Below are 23,764 nucleotides of genomic sequence, written 5' to 3'. Positions count from 1 at the left end.
CCCCCACTCGTAGTTTGGATGAGGGGAGGAGAACACTTTTCTGTGATCTTATCCTTCACTTTCCTCCCTTTGTCAGCTGTTAGAGGGAAAAGGCTTGGTTCCCCTCTCCCTCGGTCTTCTCCCCAGGTTACCCCTTCCTTCCCTCACATCCTTTCAGCCTTAGTGAGGAAGGGACACTAGCTCCCTGTATCCACTGCCGCCCTGCCGCTGCTTCTCCCCAATGTTGGTGGCTTTATATTATTTAGTGGGACGTGTGGCCATTCTCTTTAGCCAGCTGGTTTGCCCGAGACAGTGAACGTTCTGCCCTGGTTTTCGGGGCGTGGGCGTGCGAGCTGGATCGGGAACTGCCTGCTGCTGGGCTTGGCGGGGACGAATCTCCTCGGATTCTGCCTCTCGGCGCCCCATCTCGGGCACCACCGTGGCTTTTAAACCTGCCCCTTGAGGCCAACTGCCCCGTGCTTAGGATAGAAAGTGTCCCAGGAAATGAAGTTCCTTTGGGCCGCGTTTAGTCTTTTGTTCTGGTGGGGGGGGGTTAGCCTGTGCAGCGCTCCCCGCCCCCCAGTCCTTCCACCTGAGGGCGCCGCGGGCGTGGCGCGTGCACCCGCGCACAGGTGTTTCCTCCCCCGCCGCCCGGGGCGCGCCCCCCGCCCGCCGCGCGCGCCACTTCCTGAGCGCGCCCGGGGCCCGCCGCCCCGCCCTGCGGCCAGGCCGGGCAGCGGCGGCAGCGGCGGCGGCGGCAGAGGTACAGGTGCCTCCGCCAGGCGACAGCCGCCTGCCAGCCCGCCGGCCCTGGCCCCAGGCCTTCACGCCCCTCTCCCGCCTCACACTCCGGCCTCCCCACCGCCCGGCCAAATGCAGGCCGTCGCCCTCCCCGAGGAGATCCGTTGGCTCATGGAAGGTAACGCCCCGGCCCAGCCCCAGGCCCGTCCCGACCCCCTGGGAAGTCCCTCAGGTGCAGAGCTGGAGGCCCGACCCGAGACGCCAGGGGGTCCCAAGACGGGCCTCTCTTTTCAACTCCATCACCCGCCGCCTTCTAGAACCTCAAGACTTCTAGAGCCCTCAACTCTGCACAGCCAGATTTTCATCCTGCCCGCTCAGGGTCCCATTCACTCCCCTCAGTTGCACATTTTCTTTTCCCACGAGGCGTCGCCACCCCTCCACGTCACCTCCGGCCAGGTTCTTGGGGTGCCCTCCATGTCACCCTGAGTGGTCTTTGGCCCGACCCTTTCTCCTCGGGACAGCCCCCCGCGCCTGTGGGGTTTTGCTTTCCTCCCTCCCCAGCCTCGAAGCCCCCTTACCTTCCCGCTCAGAGCTCCTTGAGGCTCTCGGGGGGCTGCGAGGGGCTCGTGGGATGCTGTTGGCCAAGGCCTGGGGGTTAGTGTGAGTTTTGTTGGCGCCGAAAAACCCGGGCCTCCCTTTGCCAACCTGCAGACTTCTGGGGGTCTTGCTGTCCACCCAGGGCAGGCGGATGCAGTAGTACGTTTCCAACTTTTCTAGAAATGCCCCCATCCTGGTGTGTTTACCTTCAAACTATGGTGCCTAAGCAGTCCTCTGAAGAGTTAAGGCCATACTCAGCGACACTCCACAGATCCTTCTAACACTGGAAAGAGACTTTTTTGCTAATGGGCAATATCACCTGCTCCATTCACACTTTTTTTCTGGAGAAAGTAACTTGCTTTCCTGTAACTGACTTTCCTAGAAGGACAGAGGCCTGGAAACTGTGCTTGCATAAGGGGCCCAGGGGGAAACTACTCCGAATTAAGCCTTTTGGCATCCAAGTGACATTTTTGACACATGTTTAACAGATGGCCTGCTTTGGGCAGGTCAGACTTTTGGCAAGGGAGTATTTTTTTTTTTTTTCAGTTTCTCTCAATTTAATTGGTTTTATATCTCCATTACCTTGTTATCTCAGTATAAATGCCTCCTAATCAAATATTTGGCAGTCCTTTTGGTCTCTGTTTGTAGCACTGTTTCCATTCTGGATTGCTTCTATGTAAAAGCTGTCAAGTAGGTATTTCTTTTGAGGTGAAGTTTCCAAAATCCACTTTACTTATGACCCGAGTCAATCTAAACTTTCAGCGTAGAAAACTATTTGTAGGGTAAAATAGCATCATCTGGGTGTCTGAGAAAAAGCAATCTAGCCTTTCCCTCTGCCCTTGGTTCAATATTGGATGTTGAATGTAAAGAGAGGCTGTTAAGTGTGGTGGTTTCTGGGAGAGAAGGAACTGTAGCAGAAAGGGTAATTCTGTCCTTGCATTAAAAAATATAAAGTGATTCTTCTTATTGGTATCTGTCATTTGATGAGAGAAAACTTATTTTACAAGTTTGTTAAACTATACTTCCGTTTTGTGTGCAGCCTTAGTAGAAAATTCCTTTTTATTTTCAGAGGCTTGCAGTGAAATCCACTCCTTTAACATTTTTGATGTGCAGTTCTTTATTGTTCAAAACTGACACTTTGGTAAACAACTCATTTCTGCACCTGTCACCTTCCTTTAGCTTAGATTATTTTCTTGTTAGCTGACTGTTTTTAATTGAAGTCTTCAGATCTCCTCCTAAAGCAGAACCTTTGTTTGCTGACAAGTAGAGCAGGGTATGAATGGAGATTAATTGCATGTCACATACTTCTGTGTCAAACTTGCTGTGTCTTAACAATCTCTGTTGGTGCTTGGGTCTTTAGAATCTACAGAGGAGTCTGAGATTAAATTTTAAGGAGCTTCATTGGTTAATGCATTTCTTTAAGGCTTTTTTTTTTACAGTTTGCAATCAGAATCTGAATCTGAAGTAGAGGGGGGAAGAAGGTAAAAGTGGGATTCCAACCAATAATTCTACTAAAAAATGTTGGAGGACTATGGTTTTGAAAGGTTCATGTAATCAGCAACACATTGGTTATAGGTTTTTTTTTTTTTATGAAAGATAGTCTCCGGTGTAGACCATCAGAATTATTCATTATACTACAAATAATTTGTGGATATTAGAAACCCATAATGGCCTTCAATTTATTGTCGTTGCTGTGTACTTGTCTTCCCACCACACACACTTTTTAAGGTTAACTGTTGACAATTAGAAAATATGTAGGTCCTGATCTCTATATCGTCACTCAGTGGAGAGAGTCACAAGGTGAGGGAGCTGCTACTTTGGGGTTGCCCACATGGCTGTGGGGGTAGAGTTTCCACAATGAATTACTACTTTCATAAACCAAGGCAGAAGCATTTTCACAGTGATTTAACGCTGACCATCACAGCCATAACTTAAGCATTTATTTATTTATAACTACATGAGCATAAATGACAGGGGCGTTTTTTGACATAATATGTGTGCTTTCAAAAAACAAAATATGCAAAGCATTATGAAAGGTTTATGCCAAAATTTTGTTTAATGAAGAAGGGAACAGAAATGTTGAAGGTCTAAAATTAATTTTGTTTAAGGATAAAATTTTAAACATTTGAAAATGTTTCATTTGACCCAGAAACTCTACTTCTGGGAATCCGTGTTACTGAAATTAAAGGACATGAAGTCTAGGTACAAAGGATCCATCTTAAATGTGCACGCTTTGGGAAAGGTGGGGCGATGGTATGAATGAATTATCCATCTTACGGAATATTTTGTAGTCATTAAAAAGAATGTGAAGGATCTGTATATACTGGCTTGGAAAGTGTCCATATTTTTAAGACTAATAATATATATAATCCATTTTTTCTTGAAAACGAATAAGTGAACCACCCCCTCCCTCCCATATATTATATATATTTTTTGTAGGCCTAGGAAGAAGTAAGAATATACACCTAGCTGTTAACATTGGTTTCTTTGGCAGGGGAATGAGAGGGTGCGGGAGACAGAGATTATCACTTTTATTTCATACATCTTCATGTTGTGATGTTGACCATGTATTACTTTTGTTAATCAGATAAACAACCAGTAGCGTTATTTAAAAGAAAAAGGAACAAACAAAAGACAAATAGAAGCTTGGAGAGGTCATAGTGGTCAGAGTGGTAAAGGACCAACCACTAACCAAGGTTATGATTGTGTTTTTCTCTTGTTAGCTCTGGGTGTGTGTGTAGTTTTTTTTAATTCTTTCTTGGATTTTTGGCAAATGTTAAAGCAGCTAGGGTACTTTCAGAATAACTCAGGAAACAGCTTCCTCAGATAGACTGTCAAGCTCTTACGGAAATCGTAACTAGTCCATATCAGCAAATAAGTACCTTACAGATAAGTAAAATGAAAGGTGTTTACTGCTTTATTGAAAGAGGAGGAAATATTCAGGTCTGTTTTCAAATTATCAGGCTTCAGATGTAGAAGTTATCTTTTTGTTTTTGTTTTGTGATAACCATACTGAAAACAAAAACAATGGAGTGCTGGCAGTTTGCATAATCTTTGTTCCACAGATATAAACATAATCAGTTTCTTCCTTTTCTTTGTATCCCTGCTTTTTGAAGTCAGAAGCACAAGAGGCAAGTGTGAAAGAGGTAGAATATATATTTCTTCAGTTCAAATGTGCTGTGTGTGATGGAATGGGGCTTACTGATTTTATCCTAATAAGCTAATAGGTCCCACCTACCTTCGAGGTACATAAATCCTGCTGGGAATATGGAGTAAAGCAAAAACAAGACAAACAAAAAAACCATCCACATCCAGGCTGCATTCAGTAGCAATTGCTGTGTTAACACTAATTCTGATATGCCTATGGTTACTTATTTTTAAACTTCTTTGGAAAGAAGCAGTCATTAATCATTTCCTTCTAGATTGTTCTCCAGATTTGTATCGGTCGATGCAGCCAACTATAAAATCCTTTTCAATATAGTAAAATTCCAACTCTGTGGAACTCGCAGAAGTGAGCTGCTCTGGAGAGCTGAGGATATTCTCTTTAAGCACTCTAACTTTTTATCATAAATATTTATGATCAATCTTTTTTCTAAAACGTATTAGGAATTTTTCTCCCTTCTTCAACCAGCCAGACTGTGTTCAAAGGAACTGGCCTTTGAACAATTTAACTCAAGAGTTGTTACAGTGAATATCGGTTATCATATTATTTGTGGAAATATATTCAGTTGTTTAGGGATGACTCTGCCGTAATTGTCCTGCGGCTGCTTTGCGCATGTTGAAGTCTGTTTTGTAATTGTATTTTTGTCACTTTTTTCCTACTGTGAGGCTGGGCCTATCACTTTACACCATGCTCTGTGTGTTGTATCTGCAGTGCTACTAGAACATCAGGTAATCAAGCTTGTTGGAATTGATACGTATAAAAGAAGTTATGAAGGGCTCTCTTGAACACAGTACCCTGATCTTTAGGTGTGTCATGACATGCATTTTGGCTGTTCAGAGTCATTTTTGCTTAATTTGTGATAACGGATTGTTTTCTAGCTAGGTTATGCTACCGAAAGCTGAGACATAACCATAATACTTCATTTTGGTTTTTATGTTAAATTTTTCTCTGATTATAAAAGTAATAATGCTCATTGTAGAAAATTTAGAAAACACACAATGATAATACAGTCACCCATTCTCAACAACTGTTAAATTTCCATGTATTTCTTTCAGTTTTTATTATATGTACATACTTTCAAAGTTGGGACATATTGTGTGGGTAGTTTTATATTCTGATCTTTCCATTTACAGTCTTTCAGTTGCTAAGGTCTCCTGAGCATTTTCTTAGATCATTAAAAAAATTTTTTTCGGGCGCCTGGGTGGCTCAGTTGGTTAAGCGACTGCCTTCGGCTCAGGTCATGATCCCGGAGTCCAGGGATCGAGTCCCACATCAGGCTCCTTGCTGAGCAGGGAGCCTGCTTCTCCCTCTGACCCTCCCCCCTCTCATGTACTCTCTCTCTCTCATTCTCGCTCTCTCAAATAAATAAATAAATCTTTAAAAAAAAAGATTAAAAATTTTTTTTCCTGGTGATTTAGAAGTTATACATTCAGGTTTTATTCCACTGGTTGCTTTCCCGTTATGGCTTTAAAAAAAGTACCATGTCCCTTTGATTTAGCAACATTAAGAATGAAACGGTACCTTTTGACTCTTTCTTCCAGTATGAAATGTGAAATTGTTGCTCTCATCTGAGATTTTAAGTAATCTCTGTACCCAGCATGGGGCTCGAACTCACACCCAGAGATTAAGAGTCCCATGCTCTACTGACTGAGCCAGCCAGGTGCCCCTCTAATCTGAGACTTTAGACTCAGAGAATTGTTCATGTTTTATTATGTATATTATATTACAATAATTATTTTTGACATTTGTGTTATATTTTAAAACCATAGCTATAATGCTGTTTTTTCCCCTTAATTTGTTCATTGCTTCCTTTTGGTACCATGGCTTTTTCATTCTTGAACTTTCAATTTTATCTCTTAGATATTTAGCCTGGTATGGTAACCACTAGCCACAGGTGGCTATGTAAGTTTAAATTAAACAAAAAATTTGCTTCTTCAATTGCAGTAGCTATATTTCAGCTGCTCAGTAGCCGTACTGACTACTGGATTAGACAGAGCATAAAGCCCTAGTAGATGATGATCTAGAATATAATCCTGAGTGAATTTCTCAAAGAGGGTTCTTTGATACTATGCTTACTGATTCCCTGCATGTCTGAGAAGGTGTCTATCTAGTTTCATATAAACTTGGCGTGGGCATAAAATTCTCGGTTTATACTCTGCCCATTCCTTCCCCTTCCTACTAATTCACCCTCTAGAAGTGTTCCATTATCTTCTGGTCTTCAGTTTTGTGGAGAAATCTGATGCCTGATGTATTTCTTTTATAACCTATTCCTTCCACCTCCTGCCTGGATGTCTATAAGATATTCTTCTTTGCTCTCAGAAGTGTCACTAGATAGTGTCGAGGTCTTAGGTTTTTAAATAATTTTGCTCAGTTTGTGATTAACACTTTTGATCTGTAGACTCAGGTCTTTCTTAAACTTGGGAAAGTTTTCTATTATCACTACTTCTGCTCCATTTGCTTTATTTTGTCACAATGGGGTTTACATTATGCATATACTGGATCCCAATCTACTCTCTTTTTCATCTTTTTTATTGTTTTATCTGTCACTGACTTCATTATGATTTTAAGTTCAGCATTCATTTTTTAAAAAAAATTTCCATATATTTTTTCCTTACCACTCATTGTTTCATTTTCATTATATTTACAAAGCTCTGGCTTGTAGATATAATGACTTTTTGTATGTTTTGAGATTATGAATTAGAAATTTTCTATACATTTCTGTTCTTTAATAATAAATTTACTTCAGAGGGAGGTATTTTTTTCTAGTTCTTCTCTTTTGAACTTTAGTGTTTTCTCTTTGAACTTTAGTGTTTTCTCACAGCTCCTGTATGGTTTTTTTCGTGTGTTCCGTTTGCCTACATTCAAATCCTGACTCTGCCACTTTCTTGCTACCTGTTTGACTCTGGGTCTCAGTTTCCTCATCTGTAAAATGGGTATAATAATAGTACCTATCTCATAGAATTTACATGAAGAATAAAGGAATGAATGTTTGAGAAGAACTTACAACAGTATCTGGCATGTGTTATACATGCTATAAATATTTGGTAAAATTTTTAAAAATTATTTTCTTTGAGAAAATCCTATCAATTTTTTGTTGTTGTTAATTTGTTTCGTTTTGTTTGCATTTGTCTCTTCATAGGAAAGCTCCTAGACATGGCCTTTTGCCTATGTTGGTGATTTACCTTGGCTTCTCTAAATTAGGGGGAGTTCGTAGAGTTTGTTTCAGAGTCTCCTCCATTTCCTTCGTTCCTTAGATTAGAGTCCAGTAATCATTCTGTGAGAGACTTTATGGAAGAAGCATAGAGGAAATCTGCTTCATTGCTAACTTAGGAAAAATATGGGTTCCTTACCTTGTTATAGAATGCTGTGTCTGTGCGTATGCATGTGTATGTGTGTAAAATAGTCCTTTTGCATTACTCCTCCATTGAAAAAAAATGAAAGGTTTATTCTTCCTCTTCTTCCTTTTTGTTTTTTAATATATATATATATATTTGGGGGGGCGCTTGGGTGGCTCAGTTGGTTAAGCATCTGCCTTCGGCTCAGGTCATGATCTCAGGGTCCTGGGATTGAGCCCCATGTCAGGCTCACCACTCAGTGGGAGTCTGCTTCTCCCTCTGCCTCCCCCCCTCCATGGCTCATGCTCCCTCTCTCTTTCAAATAAATAAATAAAATCTTTTAAAAAGAAAAAAAATTTTTTAGTTGGTAGAAATATTTGAATTTCATTGTGGGTATAGCCTAGATATTAAGTGGGCTGCCCAGACCTTTTGAACTCTAGGCATGATCTATTCCCCACGGAAGCCCAAACATCTCCTCAAAATCCTAATATTTCTCAAGGAGCATGCATTCTCAGGGTTGCCTTTCCTTTCAGGCTCTTAGCTGCCCTAAGTCATGTGGGCATAAACTTGTGGATCCCAATTCAGGTGATTTTATCTGTCAGGGGACTTTTGGCAACACATGGACTTTTTTTTTTTTTTTTGTCACAACTGGGGAGGATGCTGCTGTCATCTAGTGGGTAGGGGCCAGGCATGCTGCTAAACTTCCTGCAATGCATAGGACAGCCGCCACAATAAAAGAATTACACAATCCCAAATGTCAGTAGCGCTAGATTGAGAAACCCTGGTCTACACATATCCTTTTCCTCAGTTTCCACAGAAGCCTACCCGCGTGAAGCCCGTGTGACAGTAGATGACATCACTAGAGATTTAGGGGGTGCCAGGAGAGGGAGCCAGTGTTTACATAGCAGTAATGCAAATTATTTCAATTTGAATATTAGGCATCGCTATTCCTAAGCCCTTTTGCCATCCCAGTCATCAGAGAGTGCTCTCTGGCCCTTCATCTGAGGTGGTTCTCAGCCTTACGCCTTCTCACAGGCCCTTTCTCCCTTTATCATATCTGGAGCAAAACCAAAAAAACAAAAACAAAAACAAAAAAAACCCCAACTCTATTTCCCTTGCCATCTGAAAAGATAGTTTAGCTATCTGGTTAGTTGTTTAGGTTCCCCCTAACACCCACACACAGAGAAACAAATTATTTTTCCAAACGGTGACAGTTCTCTAAGAGGAATTCTGGTGCCAGCTATTAAGATAATAACATTCTTAACCTCATTATGTAAGTGTAATACCTAAACAATTTTCAATCATTTTAAGTATTGGAAAAATAAGGTAAGTTTCAAGTTTTACCATCATCTGAGAACCTTAACATATTGACATAACTATCATAGATCTAATTTTTTCACGTTATAAGCCATTACACCCTACAGAAATCCTATAATTTCTGCTACATTTATTCATACTTATTTCCCCTGTGTTTCCAAGTTCATTGCTTGCTTTTCCGGTTTGTCAGTGCTGCATTTATAGGTTAGGTGATTATAACAGATGGCTTTTCAGGTTTGGAGTCTTTGAGTTCCACTGTTTAAATTTTACTATCCAGCTTTTACGTGGAAGATGGGACAGATGTGGGCTCAGGAAAAAAGTGGTCTTAACATCCAGAGGGCAAACTTTCCTGAAGGCTGATGGACTTGATAAAATCATTTATGAGTTACCTAAATTCTCATCCAGGGTCTCCTCCTAACATTGTTGACATTCCAATATTAGGATGTTACAGGGAAATAAGGTTTTTATTCACATAATAGGAGCGTTGCTAAAATGTGTCCAGTGACACATATTTATGCTTAGGTAAATTAATAGTATAGTTTAGTTGAAATTAATTAAGATAGTGTACCTTATAAATCAAGTATGTGAAGTATGCTGGGGTATATCTCTTTTTGTTTATTTTATTTTGTATTATTTTTATTGAATGCAATATACTTCCGGGAAAATGCTTAATCATTAATAAACAGCTCAATGAATCTTCACAAAGGAAAATATCCTCTAAACAATGGCAAGACTTTGTTTACCAAAACTTCCCGAGACCCTCTGTGTCCTTCAGTAACTACTCACACCTATAGGCAAGCACGTCTCTGATATCTAAGAGCAAAGTTCAGTTTTGCTTATTCAGTCTCGCAATATCTTCTCATGTATCTGGCTGTTTTGCTCAACATTTGCTCAACGTATGCAGAAAATATCTCTAAACTGAACCATAATAAACCTTCTTAAAATCACACTGCCTTTAGGGGCGCCTGGGTGGCTCAGTCAGTTAAGCATCCAACTCTTGCTTTTGGCTCAGGTCATGATGTCAGGGTCATGAAATCAAGCCCCAAGTCGGGCTCCACCCTCACCGTGAGGTCTGCCTGAGATTCTCTCCCTCCTTCCTCCCACTTGTGTGCTCTCTTTCTAAAATAAATAAGTACATAGAATCTTAAAAAAAAAAAAAAAATCACACCGTCTGTCTTTCTTTCTTTCTTTCTTTTTCTTTCTTTCTTTTCTTTCTTTCTTTCTTTCTTTCTTTCTTTCTTTCTTTCTTTCTTTCTTTCTTTCTTTCTTTCTTTTTCTTTCTTTCTTTCTTTCTTTCTTTCTTTCTTTCTTTCTTTCTTTCTTTCTTTCTTTCTTTCTTTCTTCTTTCTTTCTTTCTTTTTACACTGCCTTTAAAATAATTTTTCCTTTCTGGTAGCTTTTTGTGTGAGCCTCTTCATCCCTCAATCCATCCATCCATCCATTCCTCCCTCCCTCCTTTTCATCCTTCCTTTCCTGTACTTTATTAAGGTATGATTTATATACATAAAATGCACTAATCTTAAGTGTTACAACTCTCTGACTTTAATACAGGTATACACTTGTGTGACTACCACCCAGATTAAGATATAAACATTTCCATCAAAATGGAAACCTGGAAGGTTTCCTTTCCAGTCAGTAACCCTCCCCAGAGACAACTGCTATTCTGACTTCTGTCATCATGGGGTAGTTTTGCTGTCAGTATGATCTCTTTTGTGTCTGTCTTCAACATCATATTTTTGCGATTTATTCATGTAAAATGTAACACAAGGTTTAAAATAAGTTCTAAACAAACTGAAAGTCATTTTCCCCCACTAAGTTACTTCTATTTAATTGGTATGAAAATAGACAAGATTTCCATGAAGGCTTCCATTATTAGGGGTAGGAAAAATGAAACACCGAAGTTTTAGAGGTTTAATTTTAGTGAGACATTTAAGAGTTTCAGTTCTATCTTACCCTTTTTGCAAAGTAGTATTCCATTGTGTGAATATTCCATAATTTGTTTATCCATGTTTCTGCTGATGGGCATTGAGTTGTTCAGTTTGGGGGCTATTATGATACAGCTGCTATGAGCATTCTTGTATAACTTGTTTTGTGAACATAAGCACTCATTTTTCTTGGATAAATATCTAGGAATAGAATTACTGGTCATAGGGTAGATAAATGTCTAATTTTATTAGAAACTCCAGTTTCCCAAAGTGATTATACTTATTTTACCCTCCTTCCAGCAGTGTATGAGAGTTCTCAGGGATATATTTTTATTGTGGAATGTTTGCATAACATAGAAATATATAGACTACTTGGTTTCTTTAAAAACATAATAGTGTTGTATACTTTTCCATGTGGATCTATCTATCCATGTATGTACATAAATTGCCACATGGTGTTTCAAAATTTATTTAACTATTCTCCTATTGATGGATGTTTAGGTTGTTTCCAACTTTTTTTCCATATTTCCACAATGCTGTAGAGAACATATGTATATGTGCATCTTTGTGTACACGTGCAAATATTTCTGTAGGATAAGTTTCTAGACACTCAAATGGAGATTGCAAACATGTTAATCCTAGAATTTTAGCTTGACCACTAGTTAAAACTTAATCTAAAGTACTCTCTGTGTTTTAGTTTCTGGTTTTTGTTCTGTCTGTGCTGTGAATATACAGGTATTGTCATTTTTCCCCCCACAGGAGGTAGAATGAGATTTAAAAATATAAACACCACACACTTCTTGGGTCATGGGGCAGAAACAATCAGCAGGTTGAAGCAAATCACACCCAGAACATGCTGGTAATTTCTCTATTGTATGTGGACAACTTCCTGCAAGTCAAAACAAAGCTGGTGGGGGTATGATTTTGGCCTTGCCAATAAATTTACCTCTTTTTTAAATAAAGATTTTATTTATTTATTTATTTATTTATTTATTTATTTGAGAGCGAGAGAGAGAGAGAGAGAGAGAGAAACAGCATGAGAGGGTAGAGGGTCAGAGGTAGAAGCAGACTCCCTGCTGAGCAGGGAGCCCAACGTGGAACTCAATCCCAGGACTCCGGGATCATGCCCCGAGCTGAAGGCAGTCACTCAACCAACTCTTAACAAAGGGCAAAAAAATATATGCCTTAAGGATTGCAATGAAATGCCAGATCAAAAATGTAACACAAGGTTTAAAATAAGTTCTAAACAAACTGAAAATCATTTTTCCCCACTAAGTTACTTTTATTTAATTGGTATGAAAATAGATAAGGTTTCCATGAAGGCTTCCATTATTAGGGTAGGAAAAATGAAACACTGAAGTTTTAGAGGTTTAATTTTAGTGAGACATTTAAGAGTGACTGCTGAAATTCTAAAGATCTGATATGTTTAGTGTACCTGTGACAGGGAATCAGGAATTTTTGTTCGTTTCTACCAGAAGCTGTCAATGAGACTTGTAGAAGTTGGATTAGCAACCAGTCTGGTTTCTTCTGTAAAATGGGAATATGTAACTTAAAGGAATAGTTGTGATAATTTATTTAATGTAAAGAATACCCAGAGATCTTAGTAGTAAAAAATGTGACCCATAAGTAGCCTTGTAAATGGACAAGGTCAGATATTTGTAGAATGTCAGAAACTTTCACTTGTCTACAAAACCTAGTGGTTTTGAATGCAAACTGCCAAGAATCTTTTTAGTTGGCCTTGGATCCTGCAGCAGTTTTTCCCACGGGTGTGAGGATCATTTTATGTCTACAGTGTTCCATATACCCTCTGTTCCCTTGTCCTTCTGTCTTCTTTTCCTATTTTCTTTTCCTACTCTGACTTGCTGGAGTAGATGTAAGCTGCTTAGAAGCTGAGGGAATCCATAGATCAATGGAACAGAATCGAGAGCCCAGAAATGGACCCTCAACTCTATGGTCAACTCATCTTTGACAAAGCAGGAAAGAACGTCCAATGGAAAAAAGACAGTCTCTTCAACAAATGGTGTTGGGAAAATTGGACAGCCACATGCAGAAGAATGAAACTGGACCATTTCCTTACACCACACACAAAAATAGACTCCAAATGGTTGAAAGACCTAAATGTGAGACCGGAGTCCATCAAAATCCTAAAGGAGAACACAGGTAGCAACCTCTTCGACCTCAGCCGCAGCAACTTCTTCCTAGAAACATCGCCAAAAGCAAGGGAAGCAAGGGCAAAAATGAACTATTGGGATTTCATCAAGATAAAAAACTTTTGCACAGCAAAAGAAATAGTCCACAAAACCAAAAGACAACCGACAGAATGGGAGAAAATATTTGCAAATGACATATCAGATAAAGGGCTAGTATCCAAAATCTATAAAGAACTTATCAAACTCAACACCCAAAGAACAAATAATCCAATCAAGAAATGGGCAGAAGACATGAACAGACATTTTTCCAAAGAAGACATCCAAATGGCCAAGAGACACATGAAAAAGTGCTCAGCATCGCTCGGCATCAGGGAAATCCAAATCAAAACCTCCATGAGATACCACCTCACACCCGACAGAATGGCTAAAATTGACAAGTCAGGAAACGACAGATGTTGGCGGGGATGTGGAGAAAGGGGAACCCTCCTACATTGTTGGTGGGAATGCAAGCTGGTGCAGCCACTCTGGAAAACAGTATGGAGGTTCCTCAAACAGTTGAAAATAGAGCTACCCTATGATCCAGCAATTGCACTACTGGGTATTTACCCCAAAGATACAAATGTAGGGATCCGAAGGCGTACATGCACCCCAATGTTTATAGCAGCAATGTCCACAATAGCCAAACTGTGGAAAGAGCCAAGATGTCCATCGACAGATGAATGGATAAAGAAGATGTGGTATATATACACAATGGAATATTATGCAGCTATCAAAAGGAATGAGATCTTGCCATTTGCAACGACGTGGATGGAACTGGACGGTGTTATGCTGAGTGAAATAAGTCAATCAGAGAAACACATGTATCATATGACCTCACTGATATGAGGAATTCTTAATCTCAGGAAACAAACTGAGTGTTGCTGAGTGGTGGGGGTTGGGAGGGATGGGGTGGCTGGGTGATAGACATTGGGTAGGGTATGTGCTATGGTGAGCGCTGTGAATTGTGCAAGACTGTTGAATCACAGACCTGTACTTCTGAAACAAATAATACAACATATGTTAAGAAAAAAGAAAAAGAAGAAGATAGCAGGAGGGGAAGAATGAAGGGGAGTAAGTCGGAGGGGGAGACAAACCATGAGAGACGATGGACTCTGAAAAACAAACTGAGGGTTCTAGAGGGGAGGGGGGTGGGGGGATGGGTTAGCCTGGTGATGGGTATTAAGGAGGGCACGTTCTGCGTGGAGCACTGGGTGTTATGCACAAACAATGAATCATGGAACACTACATCAAGAACTAATGATGTAATGTATGGTGCTTAACATAACAATAAAAAATAAAAAAAAAGCTGAGGGAATCTATGTTTTAGGGCAGCTATGAATAATAAAAGGAAGATATATCTTTGCCAGAACTGAGTTTACCTTATAAATATGGGACTTAAAATCATCATATATTACTTCAGTACAAAATATTGTATATTGCTACAAGCCTGCCTTCCAGAGTAATCTTTCACCCACTGCCCCTCTCACCTCTAACCTTCATGTTCTGCCATCTAAGTTGAAATTCTTTCAGTCTCTCCAGATGAACTGAGATCTGTCACCTCAGGACCTTTGCACATGATGTTCCCACGCTTGTGCCATTCTTTTCCTAGTTCCAACTCTGCACCTGCTCCCACCCAAAACATACATACTTGGCCTGCTAATTTGGGAATTCCAGATAAAAGGCCAGTTCTCTAAGGGTCTCCCCTGACTTACTTTCCTCTCTAGACAAGGTGCCTCTACCATGGGCCTGTGCCTCCCTTACTTTTCTTATTAAAACTCCTATCACAATGTATTTTAATGGCCTGTTTAAGTCTGTATTCTTTGCTAGACTGTCAACTCTTACAATAGAGTTTAGGTCTATCTTACTCACTTTTTTCAGTACTTAGCATGTATTAAGTATTCCATAAATATTTGTTGAAGAAGGAAGACATTTAGGGAAAAGTGGCGTTGTTGATGGTGTGTTTCTGATTTTGTCTTTTCTCTTTGATGTGAAGACATTTATACCATGTGGTTTGTATTGCTCACTTACCAGCTGCAGGCAATGATGTGCAGACCCTGTAACATCGAGTATTCTATATGGTGAAAGCTGTGGTCTCAGAGGTGCCTCAGGAATGTTCTTACACAGTGGTGTTTTTCACACTGGACTTTGCAATTGCAGGAGCCTAAGGCACCCTACTGTGGCAGGATGTGATGTTTATAGAAGAGTTCTTATTTGTAAAAAGTTGATTGCTTAACAGAAGACCTACAGATAGCTCAGTTAAATATGGAAAGTGATATGTTGAGGGACCTTTTAAAATGTCTTTCCTGTTCGGGCGCCTGGGTGGCTGAGTTGGTTAATCAACTGCCTTCGGCTCAGGTCATGATCCTGGAGTCCCAGGATCGAGTCCTGCATCGGGCTCCCTGCTGAGCAGGGAGTCGGCTTCTCTCTCTGACCCTCCCCCCTCTCATGTGCTCTCTCTCTCTCACTCTCTCAAATAAATAAATAAAATCTTTTAAAAAAATAAAATAAAATGTCTTTCCTGTTCAGTGATGGGTGGTGTGTTTCTGAGCAGGGTTGCTCGGGCATCTTCAGGTCATAATCACAATAAGCAGCAGCATCTTCTAAATTGAAAGATAAATGTATTATATATTGAGCTGTAATTTTCTTTCCTTAGTATCTTTATCAAGTTGTGATGCCAGGGTTATGCTGGCTTCATAAAATGAGTAGGCAAGTGTGTATAATACTGGAAATATAATATAGCCCTTGTTTTTAACTTATTTATATCTTTATTCATCTAATAAGGTGTGGGTGTAAATTTGGATCTGATTTTTTTATGTTTTTTAAATTTTTATTGTTATGTTAATCACCATACATTACATCATTAGTTTTTTTAAATAATTTTTATTGTTATGTTAATCACCATACATTACATCATTAGTTTTTGATGTAGTGTTCCATGATTCATTGTTTGTGCATAACACCCAATGCTCCACGCAGAATGTGCCCCTTTTAATACCCATCACCAAGCTAACCCATCCCCCCACCCCCCTCCCCTCTAGAACCCTCAGTTTGTTTTTCAGAGTCCATCGTCTCTCATGGTTCGTCTCCCCCTCCGGCTTACTCCCCTTCATTCTTCCCCTCCTGCTATCTTCTTCTTTTTCTTTTTTCTTAACATATGTTGCATTATTTGTTTCAGAAGTACAGATCTGTGATTCAACAGTCTTGCACAATTCACAGCGCTCACCATAGCACATACCTCCCCAATGTCTGTCACCCAGCCACCCCATCCCTCCCAACCCCCACCACTCAGTTTCCTGAGATTAAGAATTCCTCATATCAGTGAGGTCATATGATACGTGTCCTTCTCTGATTGACTTATTTCACTCAGCATAACACCCTCCAGTTCCATCCACGTCATTGCTGGATCTGATTTTTATAAAATATTTTATTTATTTGTTTGACAGAGAGAAAGAGAGAGAGTGTACAAGCAGGGGGAGCCACAGGCAGAGGGAGAGGGAGAAGCAGGCTCCCCGCTGAGCAAGGAGCCCGACGCAGGGCTCGATCCCAGGACCCTGGGATCATGACCTGAGCCGAAGGCAGACACTTAACCATTTGAGCCACCCAGGCACCCCCCTAGACCTGATTTTTAAAAAACAGATGAGACATGGGCGCCTGGGTGGCTCAGTCGTTGAGCATCTGCCTTTGGCTTGGGTCATTATCCCGGGGTCCTGGGATGGAGCCCCGCATTGAGTTCCGCATTGGGCTCCCCGCTCAGCAGGGAGCCAGCTTCTCCCTCTCCCATTCCCCCTGCTTGTGTTCTCTCTCTCGCGGTCTCTCTCTCTCTCTCTGTCAAAAAATAAATAAAATTAAAAAAAAAACAGATAAGACAGACAGCAGAGGTTGTCTTTGTGTTATTTTATTCCTGAGTAGCTGATACTTGCACGTGAAGGAATGGGTACTTAAATTAACATGTGAACTCCTAAAGTATTTGGAAAGGAAGCCTTTCAAAAAAGTAATTTGAAGTGAAACTTAAAAAGTAAACTCATAATAACAATATCAAGCTTTTCTTAGTGATATCGTTGGGGGATGAATATATCCTGTTGATGTTCTTTTAACAATTTTAGTATATACAAATATACTTACATAGGATATTATACTTATAAGAATATAGTAAGGAGGGTAAAAGTACAAAATACAATATAGTTGATCCCTGAACAGCGTGTGGGTTAGGGCTACGCCCCCATCTCCCCTCCTTCCACAGTTGAAAGTCCTCATATAACTTTTGATTCCCTCCAAACTTAACTAGTAGCCTGCTGTTGACCAGAGCCTTACCCATAACATAAACAGTTGATTAACACAAATTTTGTATGCTACATACATTATATACTGCATTTTTACAATAAAGTAGGCTAGAGAAAAGAAAATGTTATTAAAAAATCATAAGGAAAATACATTTATAGTACCATACTGTATGTATTAAAAAAATCCGTATATAAGTGCAGTTCAAACCCATGTTGTTCAAGGGTCAACTGTATATATTTATCATCTATAGGAATAAAGCATACACTGTGCCCACCTATCTCCCACAGGATCTTCCTCATGCCCTACTTTCTGTCTGTCCAGGTTGGCCTGGTCTCCTGCTCACAACCAGTTCAGCCCACTACCACTAAGTGAAAGACAGATGAACAACAAAAATTTAAGTCTATATGAACCATGAGAGACTATGGACTCTGAGAAACAAACTGAGGGTTTTAGAGGGGACAGGGGTGTGGAGATGGGTTAGCCAGGTGATGGGTATTAAGGAGGGCACATACTGCATGGAGCACTGGGTGTTATACGCAAACAATGAATCATGGAACACTACATCAAAAACTAATGATGTAATGTATGGTGACTAACATAACATAATAAAATAAAATAAATTGAAGTCTATAGATAGAAAATACAAGTAGAATTACTCTATGCTTACATAGTGACTTTTATTTTACTTTTTTCATACTCTAAAACACGTATTTTAGAATATTTAGAAAACATAGAAAAGTATGAAGATGATAAAAGTGGATTGTAATTCTATCTAGAGATGATCATTGTTCATATTTTGGTATTTATCATAGTACCTGACTGGCCTGTAGGAAAGACTCAATAAATATTGAGTTAGTGAATGAATTTTTTTAAAAGATTTATTTATTTATTTATTTTAGGGCGCCTGGGTGGCTCAGTTGGTTAAGCATCTGACACTTGATTTTGGCTTTCGTCATGATCTCAGTGTAGTGGGATCAAGCTCTGTATTGGGCTCTGTGCTCAGTGTGGAGTCCACTTGAGACTCTCTTTCTCCCTCTCCCCTTTACCCTGCTCACATGTGCACTCTCTCTGTTTCTACATAAATAAAACCTTTAAAAAATTCATTAAAGATTTATTTATTTATTTGAGAGAAAGAGTGTGTGAGTGTGAGTAGAGGGAGGGGCAGAGGGAGAGAGAGTATCTCAAGCAGACTCCCCACTGGGTGTGAAGCCCGACATGGGGCTCAGTCCCACGACCCTGAGATCATGACCTGAGCCAAAATCAAGAGCCAATTCTCAACCGAATGAGCCACCCAGATGCCACTGGATTGGCTTCTTTCATTTAGTAGTATGTACTTAAGATTTCCCCATATCTTTTCATGGCTTTATAGCTCATTTCTTATTAGTGGTGAATAGTATTCCATTGTCTAGATGTTTATTTATCCATTCACGTACAGACAGACATCTTGGTTGCTTCCAAGTTTTTGCAATTATAAATAAAGCTGATGTGAACATTCGTGTACAGGATTTTGTGTGGACATACATTTTCAATTCAATTGCATAAATACTTAGGAGTGTGATTGCTGGATCTTACGGTAAGACTTGTTTAGTTTGTAAGAAAGTGCCAAATGTCTTCCAAAGTGGCTGTACAATTTTGCATTTCCATTAGCAGTGAATGAAAGTTCCAGTTGCTCCACATCCTTGCCAGCCTCTAGTTCTGTCAATATTTTTTGAATTTAGCTGTTCTAATAGGTGTGTAGTGATTTCTTATTGTTGTTTTAATTTGCAATTCCCTAATGTTATATAATGCATCTTTTCATATGGTTATTCTTCATCTGTATATCATTTCTGGTGAGGTATCTGCTCAGATCTTTTGTCCACTTTCAAATTGGATTGTTTATTTTCTTATTGTTGAGTTTTAAGAGTTCTTTTTAGGGGTGCCTGGGTGGCTCAGTCAGTTAAGCGTCTGCCTACGGCTCAGGTCATGATCTCAGGGTCCTGGGATTGAACCCCACGTCAGGCTCCCTGCTCAACTGGGAGTCTGCTTCTCCCTCTCACTTTCCCTCTGTGCTTTCTCTCTTTCTCTCTCAAATAAATAAATAAAATCTTTAAAAAAAAAAAGAGTTCTTTGTATATTTTAGTTCCAGTCCTTTATCAGTTGTATGTTTTGCAAAGATTTTCTACCAGTCTGAGGTTTGTCTTTTCATTCTCTTCATATTGTCTTTTGCAGAACAGAAGTTTTCCATTTTAATGAAGTCTAACATCAATTATTTCTTTCATGGACCATGCTTTTGGTGTTATATCTAAAAACTTATTGCCAAACACAAGGTCATCTACATTTTCTCCTATGTTATCTTCTAAGGTTTTATAGTTTTATGTTCTACATTTAGGTCTGTGATCCACTTTGCATTAATTTTTGTGAACGGTGTAAAGATCTGTGTCTTTTTTTTTTTCTTTTTGCAAATGGATGTCCAGCTGTTCCAGCACCATTTGTTAAAAGACTATCCTTTCGGGGCACCTGGGTGGCTCAGTCAGTTAAGCGGCTGCCTTCGGCTTAGGTCATGATCCCAGGGTGCTGGGATCCCTGATCAGCGGGGAGCCTGCTTCTCCCTCTCCCTCTGCCTGCCTCTCTGCCTACTTGTGCTCTCTATCTCTGTCAAATAAATAAATATAATCTTTAAAAAAAAAGACTATCCTCTCTCCATTGAATTGCCTTTACTCCTTTGTCAAAGATCAGTTGACTCCATATGGGTCTATTTCTAGGCTCTCTGTTCCATTCCATTGATCTATGTGTCCTATCTTTCAACAAAGCCCTCTGTCTTGATCACTACAGCATTAGAGCAAGTCTTGAAGTTGAGTAAAGTCAGTCCTCCAGTTTTCTTCCCCTTTCTCCTCCTCCTCCTCTTCCTCCTTCTTTTTCAGTATTGTGTTAAAAATACACTGTGAGAATTTTCTGAATTCCTTAAAATTTCATGATGAATATTATGCTTAAATGGCTATATAATATTTTATTATATGGATCTATAATATAACCAATAACCAATGTTGAATGTAAAAACCTCAGAATATCTGATACCTTATTTTTGTAAATGAAGATAAAAAGGTCATGTTAGCAGAGAATAAAATCTACAAGAAGGGTGGAATTGCAAGTAATTGCTATTTTCTTCCTTACGTCAATTTTTGTATTTTCCAAATTTTCTACAATGAGCAGCAATACTTTCTTTATTTTTTAAGAATTTATTTATTTATTTTAGATAGAGAAAGAAAGCAGGGGAAAGAGGGAGCGATTCCCAAGCGGACTCCCTGCTGACCATAGAGCTCCACATGGGGCCCGATGTCATGACCCTGAGATCATGACCTGAGCTGAAATCAAGAGTTGGGCACTTAACTGACTGAGCCACCCAAGTGCCATAGCAATACCTTTCTTATTAGACAGAAAGGTAAAATATGTTTGTGTTTGTTTTCTAAAGTCTGAGAAATCTCTCTCTCTCTTTTTTTTTGTTTTCCTCTATCAATCTATCTGAACACTTTAATGGTTGCATGGGCTCCCTGCTCAGCAGGGAGCCTGCTTCTCCCTCTCCCTTTGCCCCTGCTCCTTCTTTCTCTCTCTCTCTCTCAAATAAATAAATAAAATCTTAAAAAAAAGGAGGTTGATTGCTTAACAGAAAACCCATCAGATAGAGTGGTAAGTTTGGTTAAATGAGGGAGGTAATATACTGAGGGACCTTTTAAATTCTCTTTCCTGTTCAGTGGTGAGTAGTGTGTTCAGATCTCATTCACTGTGAATAGCATTATCTTCTGAACTGAAGGGCGAATGTATTATATACTGATTTGTAATTTTCTTCTCTTAATATCGTTAGCAAGTTTAAGTATCAGAATTATGCTGGTTTTGTAAAATGAACTGGAAAGGGTTCACTCTACTCTTTTTTCTGTAAGAGTTTGTGCAAGATTGGTATTATTTCTACTTTAAATGTTTGATAGAATTAACTTGTGAAATCATCTGGACCTGACTTTTCTTTCTGCAAAGGTTTTTTTAAAACTATGCATTAAATTTCTTTTATAGATACAGGGCTATTTGGATTTTGTATTTCATCTTGTATACGTTTTGGTAAATTGTGCTTTTCAAGAAGTTTGTCAGTTTAATCTAAGTTGTCAAATTTATTGGCAAAAAGATGTTGATAATATTCCCTTATTATTCTTTTAACTTCTGTGAGATTTTTCTTAATATCCCTTCTTCACTCCTGATATTGGTAATTTGTGTTTCCCTTTTTTCCTTTGATGGATCTTGATAAAGCTGTTAGGGGTTCATCAAGTTTATTGGTCTTTAAAAAAAAAACAACCAATGTTTCTTCTGCTTTCTAAATTGATTTCTGCCCTTATCTTTATTATTTTCATTTTCTACTTGGGATTTAATTCTGCTTTTATTTTTCTATTTTCTTAAGGCGAAAACTTAGATCATTGATATAAAACTTCCTTCTTCTCTAACATGAACATTTAAAACTATACATTTCCCTGAAGCACAAGAATTTCTAAATCTTATAAATTTAGATATGTTGTATTTTATAGTTATTCAGTTTGAAATATTCAGTTTATTCAAAGAAGGCTATTTCTTCTTTGGTTTATATTATTTCAAATTGTGGAGGTTTTTTAGACATCTCATTGTTACTAATTTCTAACTTAATTCTTTAGTGGTCAAGGAACATATTCTGCAAGGTTTTAGACTTTTGGCATTTATTAAGACTTATTTTATGGCTCGGAATAAGGTATATTTTGGTGAGCATTCCTTGTGCATTTTTAAAAAATGTATATTCTGCAGTTGCTGGATATATCATCCTATGGATGTCAATTAGGTCAAAGTGGTTGATAGTGTTTTTCAGGTTCTCTATCTCTTTAGTGATTATTTGTCTAGTTGTTCTTTTAGTTTCTGAAAGAGGTGGTAGAATTCCCATCTATGACTGTAGACATGTCTTTTCCTCGCTTTAGTCCTGTAGGAGTTTGCTTCAAGTATTTTGTAGTTCTATTGTTATGTGCGTATACATCTATGATTATATCTTCCTTATGACTTGGCCCTTTTATCATAATGAATTATCCCTCTTTATCTCTGGTAACACTCCTGTCTTGAAGTCTACTTTGTCTGACATTAAAATAGCCATCCTTATGCTAGCTGTTTGTTTCTATGTCACTTCCATTCTTTTATTTTCAGCCATCTGTGTCTTTATATTTGAAGTATGTTTCTTGTAGACAGCATATAATTTCATTTTTATTCCGTCAAACATTCTCTCTTTTTTTTTTAAGTAGGCTTCATGCTGGGCGGGTGGAGCCCAGTGTAGGGCTTGAACTTAAGACCCTGAGATCGAGACCTGAGCTGAGATCAAGAGTCCTACGCTTAACTGACTGAGACACCCAGGCACCCCAAACATCCTCTCCTTTTTAATTGGAGTGTTTAGTTCATTTACATCTAATATAACTATTGTTATGAGTGGATTTAGGGTCTACAGTTTACTTTTTCCAATTGTCACATTTTTTAGTTACACTTGCCTTGTTAAAAATTAATCAAATGCTTTTTAGTATTCCATTTTAATTTCTCTATTTTTAAAAACTGTACCTCGGGGGGTGCCTGGGTGGCTCAGTCATTAAGCGTCTGCCTTCGGCTCAGGTCCTGATCCCAGGGTCCTGGGATCGAGCCCCACATCGGGCTCCCTGCTCGCAGGAAGCCTGCTTCTCCCTCTCCCACTCCCCCTGCTTGTGTTCCGCTCTCGCTGTGTATCTCTCTGTCAAATAAATAAAATCTTTTTTTTTTTTTTTTGTACATTAAAAGGCTTTATTTTGGTTTGACTTTAAAAAATGGGATGTACTATCCACCCAGGTTTGCAAGGAAGTGACTAAAGGGTCCAGGCGGGTAACACAGGTGTGGTGGGGGCTGGGGGCCGGCACCTCATTGGAGTCCATTCTCCACCTGAAGTGGGCAGAGGTGCCTTGGTATAGAACCACTGCACAGACCACCACGAGCACGTCTGTGGTGGGATCTGCTTTGTGCCTTGTCATTGGGATGTCTCCTATGTGCCAGCTTGCCAGCTTTCACCCTGGCATAGCTTCTGGTCAACCCATGTGTCACTATCTCCCCAGTAGCTGGGTATCTTTCCAAAAAATGCACAAACTTGAGGTTACACAGCGACCCACCACTGATGGATCCCATTCCAGGGTGTTTCTACCACTGAGATGCTTAGCTGACCATTTGCACATGCAATCTTTTTTTTTT

General features: G+C 39.4%; 1 protein-coding gene across 1 annotated transcript in view; it reads left to right on the top strand.

Annotated features, from left to right (window-relative positions):
- The first annotated feature begins 708 nt into the window (after positions 1-708).
- SKAP1 (src kinase associated phosphoprotein 1) overlaps positions 709-23,764 on the top strand; it is a 274,429-nt gene continuing 251,373 nt past the window's right edge. The window contains exon 1 of the mRNA XM_028089854.2: positions 709-898. Coding sequence (XP_027945655.1) covers positions 853-898 — 46 coding nt within the window. The 5' untranslated portion in view covers positions 709-852. The remainder of the gene's footprint in view (positions 899-23,764) is intronic.

Source organism: Eumetopias jubatus, unplaced genomic scaffold, assembly GCF_037043125.1.
Source record: "Eumetopias jubatus isolate StellerSeaLion01/CBP00866 unplaced genomic scaffold, mEumJub1_p1.0 scaffold_10, whole genome shotgun sequence".
NCBI lineage: Eukaryota > Metazoa > Chordata > Mammalia > Carnivora > Otariidae > Eumetopias > Eumetopias jubatus.
Note: the sequence above shows the minus strand (reverse complement) of the source record. Positions and strands in the feature narration are given on the sequence as shown.